Consider the following 21,776-nt stretch of genomic DNA (forward strand, 5'->3'; position numbering starts at 1 on the left):
TGGAAGGAACCAGTTTTAGAAATATTAGCAGCAACAAACATACTTCAATATGGAATTAAGCATTTTTAATATTTAAGCTTAAAATATTTGTGTTAGTAAAAAATGTTATTATAGTAAGGCATATAAAAGAAGAAAATAAAAAAAAGAAGATACTGTTTTATTTTGTTTGTTTAACCTTTAGAAACCACACATTTCATTTTTTTTCTTTTTTTTTAAGGAGAACATTAGCTTTTTTTTTTTTTTTTAAGATTTTATGTGTTTATTTGAGAGAGAGAGAGAGAGAGCTCACAATCAAGGAGAGTAACAGGTAGAGCTAGAGGGAGAAGTAGACTCCTCTCTGAGCAGAGGGAACGTGGTGTGGGACTTGATCCCAGGACCCTGGGATCATGACCTGAGCTGAAGGCAGACATTTAACTGACTGAGCCACCCAGGGGCCCCAAACCCCATGTTTCAAATGGCAAATGAAAGTGAAATTAATTCTTCTTGTCATTATAGGCAGGCAAAGAAGGAATATAGTGATGAGTGAATTTGGTATGTTGCATCTGTTTTGCTTTTATAAATAGAACACTTTTTGGCAGAAAGTTTTGACAGTGTTTATTTCCCTCTCTATGGGATTTGAATTGTTCATGGTTTGGCAGGGATATGTTTGAGAGACCTATCAGTTACAAGGTATGAAATTGGACATCTGAAGAATTTTCTGTTTAGTTACTCTGAATTATGAGAAAAATTATTAGGCATATAAACAAGAATCTATATTTGGTTCCTTACTTGGGCAACTTGAGTTCTGTAAGTACAAAATGTCCATACTACTAAGTGGCAAGCTCTTAAGGTTTTTTCTTTTTTTTTTTTTACTTATTTGACAGAGAGAGACACAGCGAGAGGAAATACAAGCAGAGGGAGTGGGAGAGGGAGAAGCAGGCTTCCTGGGGCTCGATGCTGGGCTCGATTGTGAGCTTGATCCCAGAACCCTGGGATCATGCCATGAGCCAAAGGCAGACACTTAATGACTGCCAGGCGCCCCAAGATCTTAAGATCTTTTGACACTATGTTCTAAGACAATGGTGAGTGAACAGAACAAAATCACATACTCGTACTTTGCTTGGAGTGATAAAATAATACATCAACTTAAAACCATTGATACTAAACAGTTAAACATTCACTCTACACTGAAAATATTATAAACGTCAGAGTTTGCTATTGAAGAATGATACCACAGGCCAGCTCTAATTACAAAATAGGAGAAATGAAAAAAAAAATACAGAAAGAGAAGGAACTTGGGAGATCACAACTATCCCATTTAAGAAATAAGGCACAGAGAGGTTAAAGGACCAGTGTAGGCACAGCTGATTTTGTAGTGGCAGACCAAGTATTAAAACTTAGGTGTTTTTTTTTTTTTTTCCCCCTCCTTCTGTTCTAGTGCTGTTTCTAAATGAAGGTGAAAGAGGGAGGTGAATATGTGCCAGGGTTGTGGGGGCTGTCGGGTGGCAGGTGGTGGGGACGTGTGGGGAGGAGGGGTAGTTTAGGTAAGATGCCAAAGGGTTGCAGAATTTATGAGAAATTTTATATGGCCAACAAAGTGAACCCAGATTTGGGGATAAAGTTATTTGTGGTCAAGTTCTGGAAGAACTTTGAGGGCAACTCCTTTCTCCTCCTCTTCCTCTTCCTCCATCTCTTCCTCCTCTTCCTCTTCCTCCTCCTCTGCCTTCTTCTTCTTTTTTTGAAGATTTTCCTTATTTATTTGTTAGAGCAAGAGTGAGAGAGTGAATAAACACAAACAGGGGTAAGAGCAAGCAGAGGGAGAAGCTGGCTCTCCACCGAGCAAGGAGCCTGATGTGGAACTCAAATCTTGACCTGAGCATTCCATCCTGCTTATGAACCTAGCAATTCTAACCCCCTTTCTTAGTACGCCTTTTTTATAATATCCATGGTGTATTCCACACTTTTTCTTTCCCCCTAAATTCATTTCGTTTAAATGTGCTTCAGAGTCATTTCATTAGAAGTGAACTCTATCACTTAATGGTATGAGGATCCAGGGACCCACAGTGGGGAAACAGCAGGAAAATAGTATACTTAGTTTATCAAGTATTCACAGTGGAAATAGTTTCTTTTGTGGTTTCTGAAGGAAAATGGTACAATTGTTAGCTCTAAAGAAATAAAAGTTATTTTATCAGCAAAATTGGGTTTATCTGCGGATAACAGAGAATTGCAATTTGGGTCAGGCAAGCAGTGGCAAAACCATAGGCAAGTCCAACAAACAAAGGGGAGAACCATTGTTTTACGGAGAAGGAGGAAGAAGTTGGGAGGGGTTGTTTTGAATGAAAGTCTATTGGAGAAAAGCATGAGTCCAGGTTTATGATAATTTCTTTTTTTTTTTTAATTTTTTTTTTTAAGATTTTATTTTATTTATTTGAGAGAGACAGTGAGAGAGAGAATGAGCGAGGAGAAGGTCAGAGAGCGAAGCAGACTCCCCATGGAGCTGGGAGCCTGATGTGGGACTCGATCCCGGGACTCCAGGATCACGCCCTGAGCCGGAGGCAGTCGTTTAACCAACTGTGCCACCCAGGCGTCCCTATGATAATTTCTTGATGGCTGAGTTTCAAGGGTTGTTGATTTCTTATAGGAGATGCACTGTGTACAACTTTTCTTGTTGGGTTCTGTAATTAATGATTATTTCTATTGATGGTTTTTTTTTTTTTTGGGTCTATAATTGACAATTCTTTATGAATTGAGTGGTATGGTTTTCCCTTCTAGTCTCCCCTTCTATTCTCCTCACTCCGTTTTTGTAAGATTTCCCTTTATTCACATGACTAACATATTTTACCTACTATGTGACATTTTCTTTACATTTGGGGGAATAATGAGGGACTGGAGATCAAAGGATAATTTGCTTTCTTTTGGAAATCTTTAAAAAAATCTATAGTAGCCATGTATTTTTTGGGAAATCTTTAAAAAATCTGATAGCCATGTATTTTTATACACCAATTTGTTTATATTCCATGCATATTTCTAAAATGCTGCTATTTAGTTTTGCCCCTTCAATATAAATGGAATTATATAGTAGTTACTAGTTTGGGACTTGCTTCTTTAAGCTCAACTTGATGTCTCTGAGATTTTTTCACTGGGTTGAAAGGGGCTATATGAGTTACAGTTATTTAAAACAGGCTATCTTGGCCTCGTTCAGGATTTGATATTTTTGATAATTTTCTGAAACACATCTGGAATGGAAATGTTTCCCACCTTCCTTTATCTACATTTAGGCAACTGTTTGTTGGTTCCAGTTATTTTTACTGTTTATTTGACTTACCAAAAATAACATTATTGACCAATTCAGTGATTCAAAAAGTTACCCATTCACTCAATTAATAATTATTTAGTATCTTCCATGTTTGAGGCCTAATGCTTAAAGTTGGGCACGTTATGGTGAACAAAACAGAAATGGTCTGACTCTCTTGGAACTTATAATTCATAGCATTAGAGACTTATGTTTGAAAATTATGATGGAACGTGAAAAGTTTTTTTGATAGAGGATAGCCTAGAGTACAGTGGGAATGCAGAGCAGGTGTTCCTGATCCATTTAAGGAAGGAGAGTGATTTTTAAAAAGATTTATTTATTTATTTGAGAGAGAGATTGAGACAGAGAGAGCAGGAGGGGCAGAAGGAGTGGGAGAGAGAATCTTTCATGATTCAGAAATACTCAGGAGAGACTCTCCCCAGAGAGCATGGAGCCCCACCTGGGGCGCAGTCTCATGACCCTGAGATCATGACCAGAATCAAAAACAAGAGCTTTGGAGAGATTTTTTAAAAATACAGATTCTTGGTGAAGAGTCCCCTGTGGAGGAGTAATTGAAGGGTATATCTGGACTCATGCAGAGAGTCTAGAATCGTATTTAAGGGGGAGGTTGACACTTGAGGTGTATGAAAGGACATTGAGCTCCTGATAAATATCGTTATGAGAAAGAATTGGAGAGAAATCGTCTTATTCATCCCAGAAAAAGAAAACTTAGTTTACGTAGTTCCAGAGGAAAGAACTGGGACTGAAAAGGGAAAGTTATTTGGGAAGCAAGTCTCATTTTATTCACTGACTCATTTATTCATGCAATAGGTATTTAATATCTACTATAACTCATTTTCAAAGTTGCCAAAGATATAATAGTAAACAAGATGGATTCAGTTCCTGATTTCATGAAGCTGCAATTTATTGAAAGATTCAGGCAATTAAGCAAGCAATTTAATGAAAATGTGATAAGTATAGTAAAGGGAAACACGGGGTGCTATTTCCCCTCCATATAAAACGCCTCTCTGATATTAATACTCTCAGAAAGATGGTAAATGATGAATACTCTGACCTTGGAGGTACTCACGAAGAGGCTATGGGGGTAATGAAGAAGTAGCGCCAATAAATACCATTAAAATCCTATTTAACTTTTAGCATCAATGATTGTCTATGTCTTTGAAACAGACTCACTCTCCTCACTTTTTCCCCCCTTCCTATCCCCACCTTCCCCTTTCTTCCATTCTCATTTGCAGTTATTTAAGTCTTCATGGTGGAATGATTTTGTGATTTTCACAGATGTTTGTCTATAATGAATAGGACTAAGTCTTAGAACTGAAGTCATTCTTAGGTATTATGTTTTAATCTGGGCTATCATGTAATTGAGGATAGGCACAAGTATGTAAATGCACTGTGGTCTTACATATAGCTTCAATTTTACCCCTTCCTCTTGATGATTAACCCATGCAGGCAGGGACCCTTAGTAGGCATTATAGCACAATTCTGTATTTCTGGGGGAATGGGTAGGCACAAAGAATGAGTAGAATGTCAATGCTGCTTTTCATGTAATTTTCTAAAAAGATTATCATTTTTGATCATTATATTTTGAATTCTTAACATGTTTTAAGTAATTAGAAAAGCTGCCTTTTAATTCATAGCTTTTAAGAGAAATTAAGTATTATGTTGTGATATTCTCAGGACTCTCTGAGCCTTTCACATTCAGTGCTCTAGGCTGAAGCTGGATATTGTGGAGGTTTGGGTTTACTTTCTCTTGACCCAATGTGACTTCCTGTTTCTAAGAAAAACAGTTTTAAAGACTTTTAAAAGGAATATCTTGCGTGCTTGGCAACTCTTGTAAAACCACATGTTAGTAAACCAGTGTGAATGAAGTATAAAAAAAAAAAAATCAAAGAACCATATTGCTTGACCAAGTTAGCATTTTGTTTTGTAGAAATTGGACGCCATAGAAAAATTTGGTGATTTAGGAAGTGTCTGCTTTGGATAACCAGATAAATCAGGAACCAGAAGTTTCATTTTGATTTAGTTTGTCATCCTAATTCAAGGGGACATTTGATCACAAATTGGGGTTTCCTCAGTGCTGAATTGATGTATGATACTATTGATGATACTAGTGATCTTGGTTTTAGGTTTTTGTTTGTTTGTGTTTTGATTCGTTGCAACTTGGGCACCTCCTTTCAAATGAACTCACAAATTTAGAACTAATTCGCATGCATTCTTACAATATCCTGGAAAACAATCCAGTTACTCCTGTTGCTTACTCAGTGAAGAAAATGAATGCTAGTGAATAAACTTTGGTAGTTAGATTATTCTCTTTGAATGGGAGGTTGATGTCTCCTGGCTCTCAGGTCAGAGATTCAGCTCTTCTCTTGATATTGTCCTAGAAATTAGCTTCTAATGAATATTTTAATAAGAATTAAATATGTTTTTATAACTATAAGGGTGATTTACTCATTTGGTTAGTATTCATTGAGTACCTAGTGTGTGTCAGACATTCTTCTAGAAGCAGACCATATGGTAAAGAGTAAGTCAGGCAAGGTCCTTCATTTTTATTTAGCTATTAAAGACTTATTTAAAGACTTACTCTGTGCCAGAAACTACTGTACTAGGTTCTTTAGAGATATTAAATCATGTAATTGTCCTAGCAATGCTATGAAGTAGGTATCTTTATTCTACAGGTGTAGAGAAGGAGGCTCAAAGTCACATAGCTAAGAAGCAGCTGACCCAGGGTTTGAATGAGGGATGAGAGCTCATTACCACCCACTTTACGGTCCCTGTATGATCTCCCGAGCTCACACATTCCTTGTTAAAAAACAAACAAACGAACAAACAAACTCCCCCTCCCTTGCCAAACACACACACATAGAAAAAAAAAAAAAAAGGAAAATCAAAACTATGTAATCTGACCACTGTTAATATTTTGGTGTCTGTGTTCCATTCTTTATATGTGTGTGTGTAGAGGGTGTGTGTGTGTGTGTGTGTGTGTGTGTGGTATCTTATTGGTTTGCTACCAGTTATTTTCATAAACATATTATAAATATTCTGCAGGCCAGTACATTTAAAAAATAGACTTAAATAGTTTTACAGTATTCCGTCATTTGTTTATATCATGATTGGTTACTGGTTTCCTTCCACTTAGCAAAAATTTTCAGTTTCATAAATGCTGCTTCAATTAGTATCTTTATGACAAAATCTTATTACAAATTTATAATTGTTAAAAAGTTTCTTAGTGAAAAATGGTGTTCATACTCTGAGTAAGTATGTATACAGTAACCACATATGGTCTGTGCTTTTTGAACATGACGAGGTTATCAGTATCAATATGCTTTGTCTTCCAGGTTAGTGGATGACAGATGTGTGGTGCACCCGGAGGCGGGAGACCTCGCCAACCCTCCCAAGAAATTCAGAGGTAAGAAATAAATATCTATTTTTTTTTATTATGTGACATAAGGGCCTGAGATTATTTTTGTGTCTTAAAATAAGTCATGTTAAAAGTTTATTGAGTGTGGGGGCACCTGGGTGGCTCAGTGGGTTAAAGCCTCTACCTTCGGCTCAGGTCATGATCTCAGGGTCCTGGGATCAAGCCCCACATCGGGCTCTCTGCTCGGCAGGGAGCCTGCTTCCTCTTCTCTCTCTCTCTCTGCCTGTCTCTCTGCTTACTTGTGATCTCTGTCTGTCAAATAAATAAATAAAATCTTAAAAAAACCCAGAACTTTATTCAATGTGAAACTTTCACATATAAATGTGTCCACTGAAAAGTCTTTCAAAAATTTCTTTGTTGTTTTTCTTCTTTTACACATTGAAGGATTTACAGGGAAAGAGTAGTTTCAATTTTTGTTTTGCTGGATGATAGCCCATCTGTTGAAAGGAAATCTTGATAATGAATTCTGAAAGCCTACTTTCTAAACTAATAAATACAGCCAAATATTTATTTATGTATTCTTGGGGCAATTACGCTGTAAAGATTCGTGTTTCATTATCAGCTCTTTATCTTAGCTTTTAAAATGTCACCTTGGATGACATGTAATAATGAACAATTGTCTTAGAGTTCCTTTCTAAGTATAATTTCAGAGTTAACTTGATAATATCAATTGAGACATTGGCCATGATAGGAGACCGATTATAATTCAACTGTTAGGGAGGATTAATGGAATCTTCAAAGAAACAAACTAAAACCAGCAATTAAAAGCCTGTTCAAATCAATTTCATAATTTGTTTGTACTTACAATAATAGAAATAATTTTAATTGATTAATTTTTATTAAAAATTGATTAATTTTTAAAAGATTCTATTCATTTATTTGTTGCACAGTAAAAGCACGAGCAGAGGGAGGGAGAGGAAGAAGCAGATTTCCCACTGAGCAGAGAGCCCGATACCAGGCTCGATCCCAGGACCCTGGGATCACAACCTGAGCCTAAGGCAGATGCTTAATTGATTAAGCCATTCAGGCGTCCCAATAAAAATAATTTTAAAGCAGCATTCACTTTGAACACACGGTGGAAGCATTCCTTCTCATAATGGTGAAAAGCAATTTTAATGTGGAATAAAATTCCAGAGAGATAAGGTAGAAGGGATTCCCTAGGTCCCCAGACCCAAGTCAGGCTGTGCTACTTCCTACATTGGGGAAGGGAAGTATTTTTCACATTTGGCAAATATTTTCCTTGTTTCACTCCCCGTGATGGACACTTTCCCACCCAATTCTCATTATAAGAACGTATATATTTCATTTTCTTCATACTCAGAACCTTGAGGAGAGAGTGACAAGCCCGATAAATATTTTTTGAGTTAAATCGGTCAATCTGAATGAGAACTCCCATTTTTTCCTCCACGTGGAAAAATTAACATAAAACCGCCGTGGGAGAGACACTGGCAATTGGAAGCACTGATGGAACCAGTCACTAGGGACTCTCCCCTCACTCCGAGCACGTGAGGTGTTCCCTCAAGGGTCCTCACTGAGGACGGACTCGCCATACAGCCACCAGGAAGGAGTCAGCGGTGTGACCCATGAGTAACTTGCGGTGTGGATGGAGCATTCACGATAAAGAGACAAGTTTCCAAGGCAAACGCGGACACCAAATCTGTCTCTGTACCAGGAAAAAACATGGGGTTCAGGTTTTGACTGTGCGGCTCACTGACTGTGTCATTTTTAAGTAGGTCACCTAACCGCTTTGAGCCTCAAAGGGCATTTGTCGTTGGCTGGTGAGACCAGGGGTGGGTAATAATGAGAACAAGGCACGGAGGCTCCGTGCCACACAGAGCTCAGTTGAGGCTGGAGACCTCTCCAGAGAATAAATGGGAAGTGTTTTAAATCATGATAGAAATGACAGTTTATTTATCATCGAAAGGCATAATGTATTTCCTTTTAACATATTTGACTCAGCTCTTATGTTGTACTGTCTTCGAGGGCAGGATTCTGCTTTTTCCTTGTTTTCCAGTTATTGGCCTATGCTAGACATCCCAAAACTAATCGTTCAGTTCTTTCGGAGGAGAGACCCAAATGTTCCCTGGGGTCATGGGATAGAACTTGGTTCTTCAGGGCCCCTCCACACCTCACCGCCGCAGGTGGGGCAGTCTTATTCCTCTGTCAGTCAAGGGAGAGGAATCTTCCAAAGATAACCTTCAGGGTGGATGGCCACCTTTTTTCCTTTTCCTCTTTCCCAGTGAAGCAAATTGTTTTAAAGCATGAAGATCATTGAGGCAGCCCCGTGGTATTACTCCGTGCCCAGCAGATAATTATATACAGATGCTTGGTGTCATGTTTTTCGATGGGCATTGATTCAAAGTATGAATCACTCAGGTGCTCCAACCCACCCCTGGAAGGCTGGCTTTTCCTGTAATCTAATACTCTCTGCCATTGTCCCTGCTAGGTTGCTCTGATTTTTCTACCTCTAGTTTAAGACTGAACCATTTTTCTTACCCCCTTCATCATCAGAGAAGGAGGATCCTTTTTTTTAAAAAAACTGGGGATTGAGGGTTTCCTTTTGTCTTTTTTCCCCCCAAGATTTAGTATTTTTTTTTTATTAATTATTGTTGTTAACATGTAACTTATTATTTGCCCCAGGGGTACAGGTCTGTAAATCATCAGGCTTACACACTTCACAGCACTCACCTTGGCACATACCCCCCCCAATGTCCATAACCCAACCACCCTCTCCATACGTTTTCCTTTTATCTTTAAAGCTCTGGCTCTTCTGTCATGATTCTTGGAACCCCGTCGTGGCAGAGTCCCAGTAAATAATGCCCTGCGGTGGGCTTGCCTTGGTCTTCAGACTGCTCAGCAGCCAGAAGTGTGCCTTCTTGTCCCAGATGCCTTGTCTTTTCACATAGATTTCACAGTTCTTGCATTTCACCATTCTCTGCCTGCATGTATTCCCTCTGTGCCCTCTGGTTTTAAAAATAATTGTTCTTTTCATGGACTGGCCTCCCAGCATTGCCACCCCTGCATTTCCAGGCTCCTCGGCCAAGTTTCCAGAGCACCCTCCCTCATTGTTACTTTTGAGATAAGGTGAAGAAACAATAGTGTATCACGGTTCTGCTACACCTCAGTTCCTCTGGCCTCAGCCGTACAAATGATAGTCTCAAATTAATTTGGAAAGAGTTTTGTTTTTCATAGTCTGTGGTTTGTCCGAGCGAATCCTACAGTGCTAGAGCCGCTAGACAGTTCAAAGTGAATCTAGTGCAACTCCTCTAGTTTTTGGAATGAGGAACCAGAGCTTCAAAAGGGTTAAAATGATTCTCTCCAATACCCAAAGTTATACAGTGAAATATTCTTTTGACTATGTCACATTGCCTCCTGAAGGAATAGAGGAAACCAAGGTTTAACAACAACTTCCTGAGGGCTATTTAAAACCTGATTGACGGCCATTTTTCAGTAGAAACCGCACAATCAGACTAATATTAACTGATGGGCAGTGGCTTTCTCTTGCCAATGCAAAATTCCTCTCCTGGTCAAAGACTATCTATTTTCTTTAAAGATAACCCTTACACTTTGGAATAAATTCTGATGGACAGAGGAGTTGTAAAACTCCTGTAGAGGATTCCTCTTCACCCAGTTGCCTCTTGTTTCAGCCTCTTCCATAGCCACAGTGTATTTGTCAAAACTAAGAAATTACCTTTTGAATATTACTATTGGCTAAGTTCCAGATTTCCTCTGGATTTCACCAGTTTTTTGACTCTTCTCCCTTCCTCATTCCTGATCCCATCTGGGACCCCATGGGGCATTTAGTCATCCTGCTTCTTAGTCTAATCTGGTCTCTGACATTTTCTCAGTCTTTCTTTGTGTTTCATGACCTTGAAACCTTTGAAGAATGCTGGCAAGGTATTTTATAGAGTCTCCCTCATTTGGGGATTGCTTGATGTTTTTATCATGATTAGGCTGCAGTTAAGTTTTTGAGATGAATACTACTGAGAGGGGCGCCTGGGTGGCTCAGTTGGTTAAGCATCTTCCTTCAGCTCAGGTCACAATTGCAGGGTCCTGGGATCAAGCCCCGCAGCGGGATTCCTGCTCACTGGGGAATCTGCTTCTCCCTCTGCTTCTCACTGTTTGTGCTCTCTTTCTCTCTCTCTCTTTCTGTCAAATAAATAAATAAGATCTTAAAACAAAACAAAACAAAACAAAACAAAAACAAAGAATACCACAGAGGTTCACTGCCCTTCTCTTTGCAAACATATTAGGGACACATAATATCAACGTTTTATCACTGGTCTCATTATAAAAAAAAATTTTATTTATTTATTTGACAGAGATCACAAGTAGGCAGAGAGGCAGACAGAGAGAGAGGGGAAAGCAGGCTCCCCGCTGAGCAGAGAGCCTGATTTGGTGCTCGATCCCAGGACCCTGGGATCATGACCTGAGCTGAAGGCAGAGGCTTTAACCCACTGAGCCACTCAGGTGCCCCTGGTCCCATTTTTTGACATAGAATGTAATCCTTCTCATTCATACTAATTTATAGCAGTTGTTTTATTGACTTTGTAGTCTTTTGGTTTTCATTTCTCCCCACTAGTTCCTTAGACACTTCTTTTCCTACCTCCCTTGCCCTCTACTCTCTAGAAAGCTCTTCTCTGATGTGGATTTTTCCTGAAGCCTGTGCTCTATTAATACATGTGCATTCTCTTTTAGGAGGAAAAGCTAATATAAATACAGGCAAGACAGGTTTATGTGTGCCTTTATTACCATCAGTGTGATAAAACATAGAAGTAGTAGAGAACCCAGGAAGCCACCCCCCCAGAGGGATGGAATGAAGAGAAGATAGCCCCTTCTGGTGGCTTAGGTATTCCTCAGGGTTGGTCCCTTTGGTCTTGAAATGTCCAACTCTGAGATTCTGTGCTCATTAGACATGTGACTATTTCATCATCTATCATACCTATCAAGTGGACACATCTGGCAAGCAAATAGTCATCCCGAAGCAGCAAGTTAAAATGTTTCTGGAAGTAGAACTTAAATAGAGAAATCTTCTGCTCTGTGGTGCAACACTAACATAGGTAGTGAAAATCATAGTCTTTGGAGAAGAGTGACAAGATTATTTTTTCAACTCAGTTCCGTCTCTTCGTATAATTCAGGGAAGTCCCTTTAAAGGCTGGGACTCTCGCCTTTTGCCTCCAGTCATGAAAGTTACACATGCAGGCGCACAAGTGAGAAAGCCATCTTGCTACGTAGTAGCTTTGAGTTTTTATGTAGTCGACCATGTCTATCTTGTCTAACACAGTGATTCTCTAGTATAAATACCTCCTTTACCAGTTTGACAGTTGCTCTGCTGAATTTCTTCAGATTTGGGGTTAGTGTAATTTAAAAAAAAATATTTTATTTACTTGTTTATTTGACACAGAGAGAGAGAGAGAGACAATGAGGGTGGGAACACAGGCAGGGGGAGTGGGAGGGGGAGAAGCAGGCTCCCCACTGAGCAGGGAGCCCGATGTGGGGCTTGATCCCAGGACCCTGGGATCATGACCTGAGCCAAAGACAGATGCTTAACAACTGAGCCACCCAGGTGCCCTGGTTAGTGTAATTTTTTGATGAAGGCTGAAACAAGTTCAGGTTTGAAATAACTAACATTTATGGAACATTTAATACATGCTACACTGTGCTTGAGGCTTCCTATGCATTATTATGTGGTAATCACAATAACCCTAAAAGTGAAAATTGTTGCTATTCCCAATTTTGTGGTTGACAGAGTTAAGTATAATGAGGTTATGCAGCCATCTTGAGGTCACTGACTCCAGAGCTGTTTGTTTGTTTGTTTTAAAGATTTTATTTATTTATTTGACAGTCAGAGATCACAAGTAGGCAGAGAGACAGGCAGAGAGAGAGAGAGGAGGAAGCAGGCTCCCTGCTGAGCAGAGAGCCTGATGTAGAGCTCAATCCCAGGACCCTGGGATCATGAACTGAGCTGAAGGCAGAGGCTTAACGCACTGAGCCACCCAGGAACCCCCAGAGCTGTTTGTTTTTAATCACTCTGCTGTATTATGTATTGAATTATCCTCTCCTATAAGTTTTACTCAGTGGTTCTGTATACTCACATAGATTAAATCTAATCCTGCTTCCACACAACAGTCCTTTAAAGCATTTGTTTAGAACGATCACATTTCTGCACATCTTTCCTTCTATAGGCTTACTTTTTAAAACGTCTTTCTCTTGTGGCCAGTCACAAATTCTTCATGGTGATTTCTCTAGCTCTCATTACACTGTCTTGTTTGTTTTCTGGTTGAGTTCCTGTTTGTCAGTGTAGTTCTTAGAGGTGTGGATAGAAGAGAACGTAGTACATCTGGGTGTAGTGTGATGAGAATTTTCCTCTTTTTGGGATCCCATGTTTGTGGCTCGAGAGTCTTGGGCAGTACTCCTTCCCTCACCTCCAGCTGTTAGTCAACCAGATGCTTTTCCTGATGCTTTTCCTTCGAGTCTCTGAATCCTCATTTTCTTCCTCCTGTGCTGTATAATTGGTTCTTTGGAACCAAGTAGAGACTCTGTTACATTTCATTTTATTGGCCTTGATTGGCTTATTATTCCAGCCTGCCACTCACCCTGTCTCTCACTCTAGCTCTCTCTCAGATCTTAACTCTTATCCAAATTATTTACTCAAATTCCCAGCCTTACAACACCTTAAAATTCATTCAGCTGGTAAAAGGTAGATGTGTGATCCTCTGAATCCATGTTTTATTCCAGTGTTATTGAATATCTCTGAGGAGAAATAGAGTAGGATTGCATTAGTCAGAGTCTCTGCAAATCAGACTTTGGAAGACATGGTTGGAGGTAGTCCATTTGGGAGGTAATCTCTGGGAGCCCGGATGAAGCAATGGGGGAGAGTAAGTCTAGGGAAAGAAAAGGCAACAAATTGTTCATTGATGTCCATCACTGTGGCAACTGGAACTCTTTGCTGTTGGGGCCTTCTGAGACTTCCTCAGGACCATGCCTCAGCCTCTCCTGCCCAAGCACAGAAAAGCTGGGGCCAACTTGCATCCTCTGTGGGTTACGGGTTGCCCCTACAAGGGTGTTATCACCCTCTTCCACAACACTTCTGGGGCTGCTCCTGCTTGTACCTAAGAAGTTCTTCAAGTGAAAGGGAAAGCTTTCAGGGAAGGCTCTCACAAAGAGAAGAGAGATGGGGGAACTGGAGGTTGGAAGCTCTCGACATGCTGGAAACTGTCCACTGTAGTTGTCAGTGAACTTGGGTCTGAAGACACATAGTCACATTACTTGTACATGTTCAGAAACTGCACCTGTTTCTTTACTTGAAAGACCTGCAGTTAGGCTATAAACTGTTTGAGCGTAAAGACTGCGTTAGCCTTGCCTTCTGGGGAGTTACCAAGATCAAGAACAGTGCTTTGCATATTGTTAGTGCTGAATTAGTTTTTGTTGAAAGAATGAATAGGTTCTAGAAAAAATTATAATTCTTAAAGGCAATATAATTTCAGGCCTGTTGTCAGATACTCTTTGGTGGGGGTGTCTTAACACCACCCAGCATGTAACAAAGTTGCTGGCTGATTAGTTGTTTTATAATAAAGCAAGGTGTAGACCTGTTACTTTGTTATAGTCTTCAATTCTACTCCTCTAGATTTAAGTTAATTGGTGTCAAGGGTGCCGTCTAACATATTAATCTGTAGGGAGAATAGCAGAAGATGAGAACTTCTACATGTATTGAGTGAAGTTTATTAAGGTTATAGCATTTTGTGGTTTCCTACAAAGAAGTCTAGAAAATTCCAATGGATTTCCAAGCCAACAATTACATGATTTATACCTAAAAGTCTTTAAAGTCTCCAGTGGCATGTTACTACTGCACTGATCCTGTGTATTTGTAGTACGTTGTCATAGTAAGATAAGTCCCTATTATTAAACTCTTAAGAGGCAATGGAAATTGGATAATAAACTTACTCTTCTCAGTGAGGTTTCAGAGAAGGGCCAAAGGATGAAATGGAAATGGACTGCTTTTCCTCTTTGCTTCTTCTGTTGGAGCTGGTCAGGACTGCAAAAGTGCCTGGGCTGTAAGATGCTTCAGTCTTTAATGGAGGAAGTTGCTGTGGTTCTCAAAGGTCAGATAGGACTACTATGCAAGCCTCACGAATTGGATATGTATGCTAGCACTTGCATAATTAATTATGTATCTAAAATAAATATGGTACACGAACTTTGATTTGTGGCTCTAAGTTGTGAAATTTAGTTCTCTCCCTTAAGAGTAAGAACTAATGGGCAGAAAATGAACACTTGTCCTATGTGCATTTCGTGGCATAAGGACAACTCTGACACCCCCACTTTCTAATCCTCTCTCCAGGGGCTGATTTTCCTGGGCTGCTAGCTCATTGTAAAAATCTCGCTTCAGTATTGGGTATCAAGTTAGTTTGTGTCTACATTCCTCGTAAATATTGAATAAATACCCTTTGTACGAATTTTAATAGCCAAGAGTACTCTTTCTGAGAAAGAAAATTCTAAATGTAAATTTCTTAATTTTGGGGGCGCCTGGGTGGCTCAGTGGGTTAAAGCCTCTGCCTTCGGCTCAGGTCATGATCCCAGGGTCCTGGAATCGAGCCCCGCATCGGGCTCTCTGCTCAGTGGGGAGCCTGCTTCCCCCCTCCCCCCCCGCCTGCCTCTCTGCCTACTTGTGATTTCTGTCAAATAAATAAATAAAATATAAAAAAAAATTTCTTAACTTTGAGTGGTTATGTCGGCCTTTATTCATGTTACTTTGTTTAATTCTCAATAGCCCCGTTTTACAAATGTGGAAACTACACTTTAGAGAAGTCAAGCAACATGTTTAAGATTACACAGCTAACTAGGTGGTGAGGCAAATTTGTTCTTCAACATTATCAAGTCTTGGGATACATTTCATAAGATTTATTCAATATTCATTGTGTGAAATGTAGCATGCGAACTCGTTGGTATGGCTCAAATGAGTCAGAAATGAACACTGCTCTCAAGGAATTTATAATCTAATGAGGGAGATAAGATGTACATACAAACAATTATAGCACAAGGTAGAAGCGATAAAGCCTAAATAAAAAGGTGTGGTGAAGGTATTGTAGGAAGATGGAGATTTTAATTTCCTGTTTTGAGAGATGAGGAAAGCTTCTTAATAAAGATAGCATTTGACCTGTAGCTTAAAAAATTTGTATCCACAGGGAAGGGAGATCTCGATTTTTCAGGCTGAGGGTGAACCTTTTCATGAAATTAGTTCCTAGGGTAATAGTTGGTACACCAAGCTGAACTGCATCTTCTTTTCAGTGACAGAATGCTTGGCATTCTTTAACTGTAATGCTGAGATGAAAGCACTAAGCCATTTACCTCAATACATTTGGTGTTCTAGGAGATACAAAAGTTAGCCAATGATACTTAAATGTCACCAAGCCTACTCTGCCGCTACCACTGAGGATGTCACGTTTATTTAGTTTTTACTATATGTCAGGTGATGCTTCACATTCTATTAATCCATGTGATTCTCATGTAACCTTAGGAGGTATGTATTATTATTGAAACATTATTATCTGCATGAATTAGATGACCACCAATGGCTTATATAAGGTAGAAGTTATTTCTCTCCCATTTCATAGTTCCTAAGTGAGTGGATCAGAACCATCTAGGCAATTCTACCATCCTCAGCACATGACTCCCAAAGTTGTTCCAGTAGTCACCACTTCCCAGTCAGTAGAAAGAGGGAGGGGCGCCTGGGTGGTTCAGTTGGTTAAATGTCTGCCTTCAATTTGGGTCGTGATCCCAGCATCCTGGGGTCTAACCCTGTGTCAGGCTCCTGCTCAGTGGGGAGTCTGTTTCTCCCTCTGTCTCTTTCCTTGCTCATTCTCTCTCTCTCTCTCTCACTCAAGTAATAAAATCTTTAAAAAAAAGAAAGAAAGAAAGAAAGGGGGTAGAAGGAATCCAGGGCAAGTAGATTTTTCTTTCAGGGACATCTGGAACTTCATATATCACTCCTTCTCATATTTCTTTGTCACATGGCATATTGGGTAGAAGGGTAGCCCCCCAAAATTAAGTCCATATCCTAATACCTGGATCCTATGAATGTTATCTTATTAGTAAGGAAGAAAGAATCTTTGCAAATGTGATTACATTAAGAATCTTGAGATGAGATCATCTTGGATAACCCAGGTGGGCACCATATCCAATGACAAATGTCCATGTAAGAGACAGAAGAGGAGAAGACACAGAGAGGAGAAGGCCATGCAAAGACAGACACAGAGCAACCAGTTATGTTGCCACAGGCCATGGAATACCTGGGGCCACCAGCAGCTGGATGAGACTAGAGAGAATGGTTTCCTAGATCTCTCAGAGGGAATATGGCTCTTTTAACATCTTGATTTTGGACTTATGGCCTTCAGAACGACAGGAGAATAGTTTTTGTTGTTTTTAGCCACCAACTCTTTAGCCATTTGTTATGGTAGCCACAGGGAACAAACACATATGGCCACATCTTGTTGCAAGGAGCCTGAGGAATGTGGTGGTTAGTGGGCTGACAGCTGACCATTTGCCTACCTAAACTTAGGAGTTCTGTTACTGAAAGGAAGAAGACAATGGATACGGGGGGTGAAGGGTAACATTCTCTGTCACCCCCCATTTTATAGCTGAGGAAATTGAAATTGGAGAACTTCGGTAACTTGCTCAAGGTTTTATAATGAGAAGGAAGCAAAGCTTTGATTGAAATCCAGACCCTTAACTATTAACTGTATTGCTTTTAAGCCAAAGGGGCTTCGGAAACATGAAGAGGATTGTATTTGATTTAGGAATGCGGAAGAATGGAGGCGAGCTGGAGCTGTGGGAAGAATGTGTGGTCGTTAACAGGTGGAAAGGAGTGGGTCGAAGAGAAGCATTTCTGGCTGAGGTGCAGAGGAGTGCAATGGCATGACCCCTTTGTGTTTGTGGCTTTTCAGAGTGTTTAAAGCTTAGGAGAATGTGGAAGAGTGGCAGAGATGAGCTTGCAGGAGGTCAGATGCCCCATGGCCTTATATGCCGCATTGAGGCATTGGATACTTATGTTAAGACAGTGGAGGACTATTAAAGAATTTTAAGTTGGTCTGAGACATGATCAGAATTGAAATTTTGAAATACTGTTCTTTTACATGGAGAGGTTGGAAATATATAATGGGATATCAACGAGGAGACTATTAAAAATAGTTGAGAAAATTTGATAATGGACTAAGCTAGTAGCTTTGGATGGTGAGAAGGGGATGTATTTGACCATATTAGGGCTTGGTGACTTACTGTGTGAGGAAGTGGGGTAGGCCGTAGAGGTGAGGGAGAAGCATATGTCCCAGAGTTCTCCCAGGTTTCCGTTTTGGGCAATGTAGTAGATGGTAGTAGCGTGTATTGAGATATGGAATACGAAAGAAACTACTTGATAGGGGAAGGTGATTGTATCAACTCTTTCTTTCTTACTATCTGTCAACTGAGTGACTCACTTAGCATCCATTTTTTAATTCATGAATCTGTGGTTCCTTGACTGATTCTTTGGTTCTGAGCTGGCCTGGCTGATTTCTGCTAAACTTGCTCAAGTATCTGTAGGTATTTTGCAGCTGGATAGTCTGGGATGGTTTCACTCACATATCTGCCTGTGAATAGGCTGTTGATGGGGGGTGCTGAGCCATGTGTCTCTTACTGCCTGGAAGGCTAGCTCAGGTTCTTCACATAAGGATAGTATGACAACAGCAAAAAGGGTGAACACCAGTGCTCATCACTGCTCAGACCCCCGCTTGTGTCACATTTACTAATGTGACACAAATATATTCAGATGCAAAGCATGGAGACATTGTCTGTGCCTTTTGATAGGCAGAGCTCCAAAGTCACCAGCAATAAGATGTGCATACAGGGCTGGGAAGAACTTATGGCCTCTTTGCAGTTTACCCCAGTAATGAGCTTGGTTCTGGCATCCTTTCTGCCAGAGAAGTAGATTTAGAAGATTGCTGGATATATTGACCTGGAGGCTCAGGAATCTAGATGGAAAAATGGAGATTTGAAATTTATTAAAATTTGGATTAAATTTAAGTCTGTGAGAATGAGACAAAAAGAGTACCCTAATTGGAATCTCCAGGAATATCAACATTTAAGGTGTCAGAAAATAACATCTCAGTATCAAGAGCCACCATGAAGTACCACTACAAAAATGGTTTAAAAAAATATTGAAAATACCAAGTGTTGACAAGGATGCAGATCAACTAGGACTCTCTTACATGGCTCGTGGTATACAAGATGGTACAGCCATTTTGGAAAAGAGTTTGGCAGTTTTTTATTAAGTTAAATATGCACATACCATATGACCTCCAAATTTCACTCTTGGGTATTAACTAAAAGCAGTGAGAAATTAAGTTCACACAAAAATTTGTACATGAATGTTTATAGCAAAAACTGGAAACAATCAAAATCTCAACTGGTCAATGGATAACCAATACATGCAGTGATATATCCACATAATAGAACATTACTCAGTAGTAACGGTTGAAGGATTGATATGCCTAGCAACACAAATGAATCCCAAAAGTGCTATGTAAGTGGAAGGAGCCAGTCTCAAAAATCTATGTAATATATGACTGTGTTAATATACCATTTTGGAAAATGCTGAGGCAGGAGGGATGAATTTAGCCAACTCAAGATAGAATATCCCTGAGGTGGCTAAACATTCTGTTGACCCAGAAGTACTCTTGACTTCATTGAAAAACAAAACAAAACAAAACAAAGTCTCTCCACTCTACACTTGTGTGATTGTGTGTTGTTGTTGTTTTTTGTTTTGTTTTGGTTTTGCCTCTACGGCTTGCTGTGTGGAAGATGGAGAGAGACCTTATTCATTTAGATCTCTTTGCTTGTCCTTAGTGAGGTCTTCAGATATTTACATGATAACAGTATTAATTTTGGGCAAAAGAATGATCCTTATGTTATCATTTAATCACTTTATTTTAGTCACTTTAGAGGATGTTTGCTCTTTTAAATGATCTGGAGGGTTAGAGGTTTCCCATCTATGTAATATTTATTTTTAACATTATGTTAACCATATATTTAACTTTGTGTTATTAGAAAAATAACCCAGTTATTTTATTCCTGTGGAATTTCCTATAGAAAGTGCATTCTTTTTATAATGTAGTTTCTAGGAACATATTATGGTAAGAAGCATGGACTGTTTGTAGAACTGAGGCTATAGCTCACTCAAAAACTCTTCTGAGAAGTAAATAGTGGTGATTTTTTTTTTTTTTTAATAGTGGTGATTTAAAAAAAAGAGATCTATTTATTTCTTTGAGAGAGGGAGAAGGAGTGTGTGTGTGAGGGGTGGTGGGTAGGGCAGAGGGAGAGGATCTCAAGAAGAACCCTGCTGAACGCAGAGCCCTACCCAGGGCTCCATATCATGACCCTGAGATCATGACCGGAACAGAAACCAAGAGTCGGTCCCTCAACCAACTGAGCCATCCAGGTGCCCTAAAGGTCGGGATTTTTGAAACATTTCTATTATCCTGTCTAGTAGGCATATTAAAAGGCATGTTAAAAAGTGAAATCACGGGACGCCTGGGTGGCTCAGTTGGTTGGGTCGCTGCCTTCGGCTCAGGTCACGATCCCAGAGTCCTGGGATCGAGTCCCACATCGGGCCCCTTGCTCAGCAGGGAGCCTGCTTCTCCCTCTGTCTCTGCCTGCCATTCTGTCTTCCTTGCTCTCGCTCCCTCTCTTTCTCTGACAAATAAATAAAATCTTTAAAAAAAAAAAAAGTCAAATCACTTCAGTTTTCTCATGCTCTATAGCATAAACTATGTACATGTCGGAGAATGTCATATACGTATTTGTTAAGTGGAAGTATAAGTGAATTAAGATTGTACTTCTATGGTTTCTGGTAGGTGGCCCTTACTTGTTTCACTCTCTTACAAGTATTAAATAAATTAATACAAGTTATATTTTGTTTATGAAAGTCTCTGTGTATCTCCATGAATCTTACAAATCATTAACTTATTTAAGCTACCATTAAGATAAAAGTTTGATTTGTACATTATGTATTCAAGTTCAAGTAAACTGCCTTTCCTTTCCAGGTGTTGATTTAGTGAGTGAGCCGTTTAAAGATCTTCTCTGATCAGGTGCCCTTGTTTACATTTTGTGGCTTTCAAAGTAAACACAGCAATTTCAGAATAAAGCAAACAGGTGCTGGTGGGTGTTATTATTTGTTTTACAAATGCTTGGAAATAGTTTGGAAACTTTGTCTTTTAGAGAATAAAGTAGGTAAAAACCTAAGAAAGCAGCCCTCAAAAGTAGATCCAACCCCACTTGGCAGTGCGCCACTGACTCACCCTTGTTCTTCCTGAACTTGCTTGCCTTTTTCAACTGGGGACCTCTACAAAGAGAGAGGGATGTCCTGAAAATTAAAGTGGGGGTCCCCAGGAACTCACTGAGTCTTGGTAATTCTCTAATGTTGATCTACATGACTGGCTGCCGTGTGTGTGCATGCGTGTTTATAAATGTGTATGACCATCTTCCACTGGATGGACTTCGAGGTGGTGAAACTTAAATTTCCATAGGCTCTCAAGGGACATGTGGAACTGGGAGATAATAGGCTTATCTAAGAGCATCCTCTCTTGAAATCATAGGTATGGGGAGGCTAAACCAGGCTTTTTAACTAGCATTTTCTAAATGCCAGAAGTTTCAGCTCCTGTTTGGAAACAAGAATTTGTCCCTTTGATTCTATTTAGATGTATTTCATGAAGTACAAATGCAGCCAGAGTTGTAGAAAGCTTCCCAGTTATGCTTTGGTCCTTCTGATTGCATCTGCATAATTAGATACCTTGATGTGGGTCAATATTAGAAGGAACGGAGTTAAACAAAGTTAATTGTGGGTCACCTGGGTGGCTCAATCAGTTAAGCGTCTGCTTTCACCTCAGATCATGATCCCGGGATCCTGGGATAGAGCCCTACATCAGCCTCCTTGTTCATCTGGGAGCCTGCTTCTCCCTCTGCCTCTGCCTGCCACTCACCCTGCTTATGCTCTAGCTTATGCTCTCTCTCTCTCTCTCTCATAAATAAATAAATAAA

At 39.7% G+C, this 21,776-nt stretch overlaps 1 protein-coding gene across 1 annotated transcript in view; it reads left to right on the forward strand.

Annotated features, from left to right (window-relative positions):
• ITPR2 (inositol 1,4,5-trisphosphate receptor type 2) overlaps positions 1-21,776 on the forward strand; it is a 498,632-nt gene that overhangs the window by 29,733 nt on the left and 447,123 nt on the right. Inside the window, exon 2 of the mRNA XM_044226478.1 lies at positions 6,628-6,698. Within this exon, the coding sequence (XP_044082413.1) occupies positions 6,628-6,698 (71 nt within the window). The remainder of the gene's footprint in view (positions 1-6,627; positions 6,699-21,776) is intronic.

The sequence above is a fragment of the Neovison vison genome, chromosome 12 (assembly GCF_020171115.1).
Source record: "Neovison vison isolate M4711 chromosome 12, ASM_NN_V1, whole genome shotgun sequence".
Lineage (NCBI taxonomy): Eukaryota > Metazoa > Chordata > Mammalia > Carnivora > Mustelidae > Neogale > Neogale vison.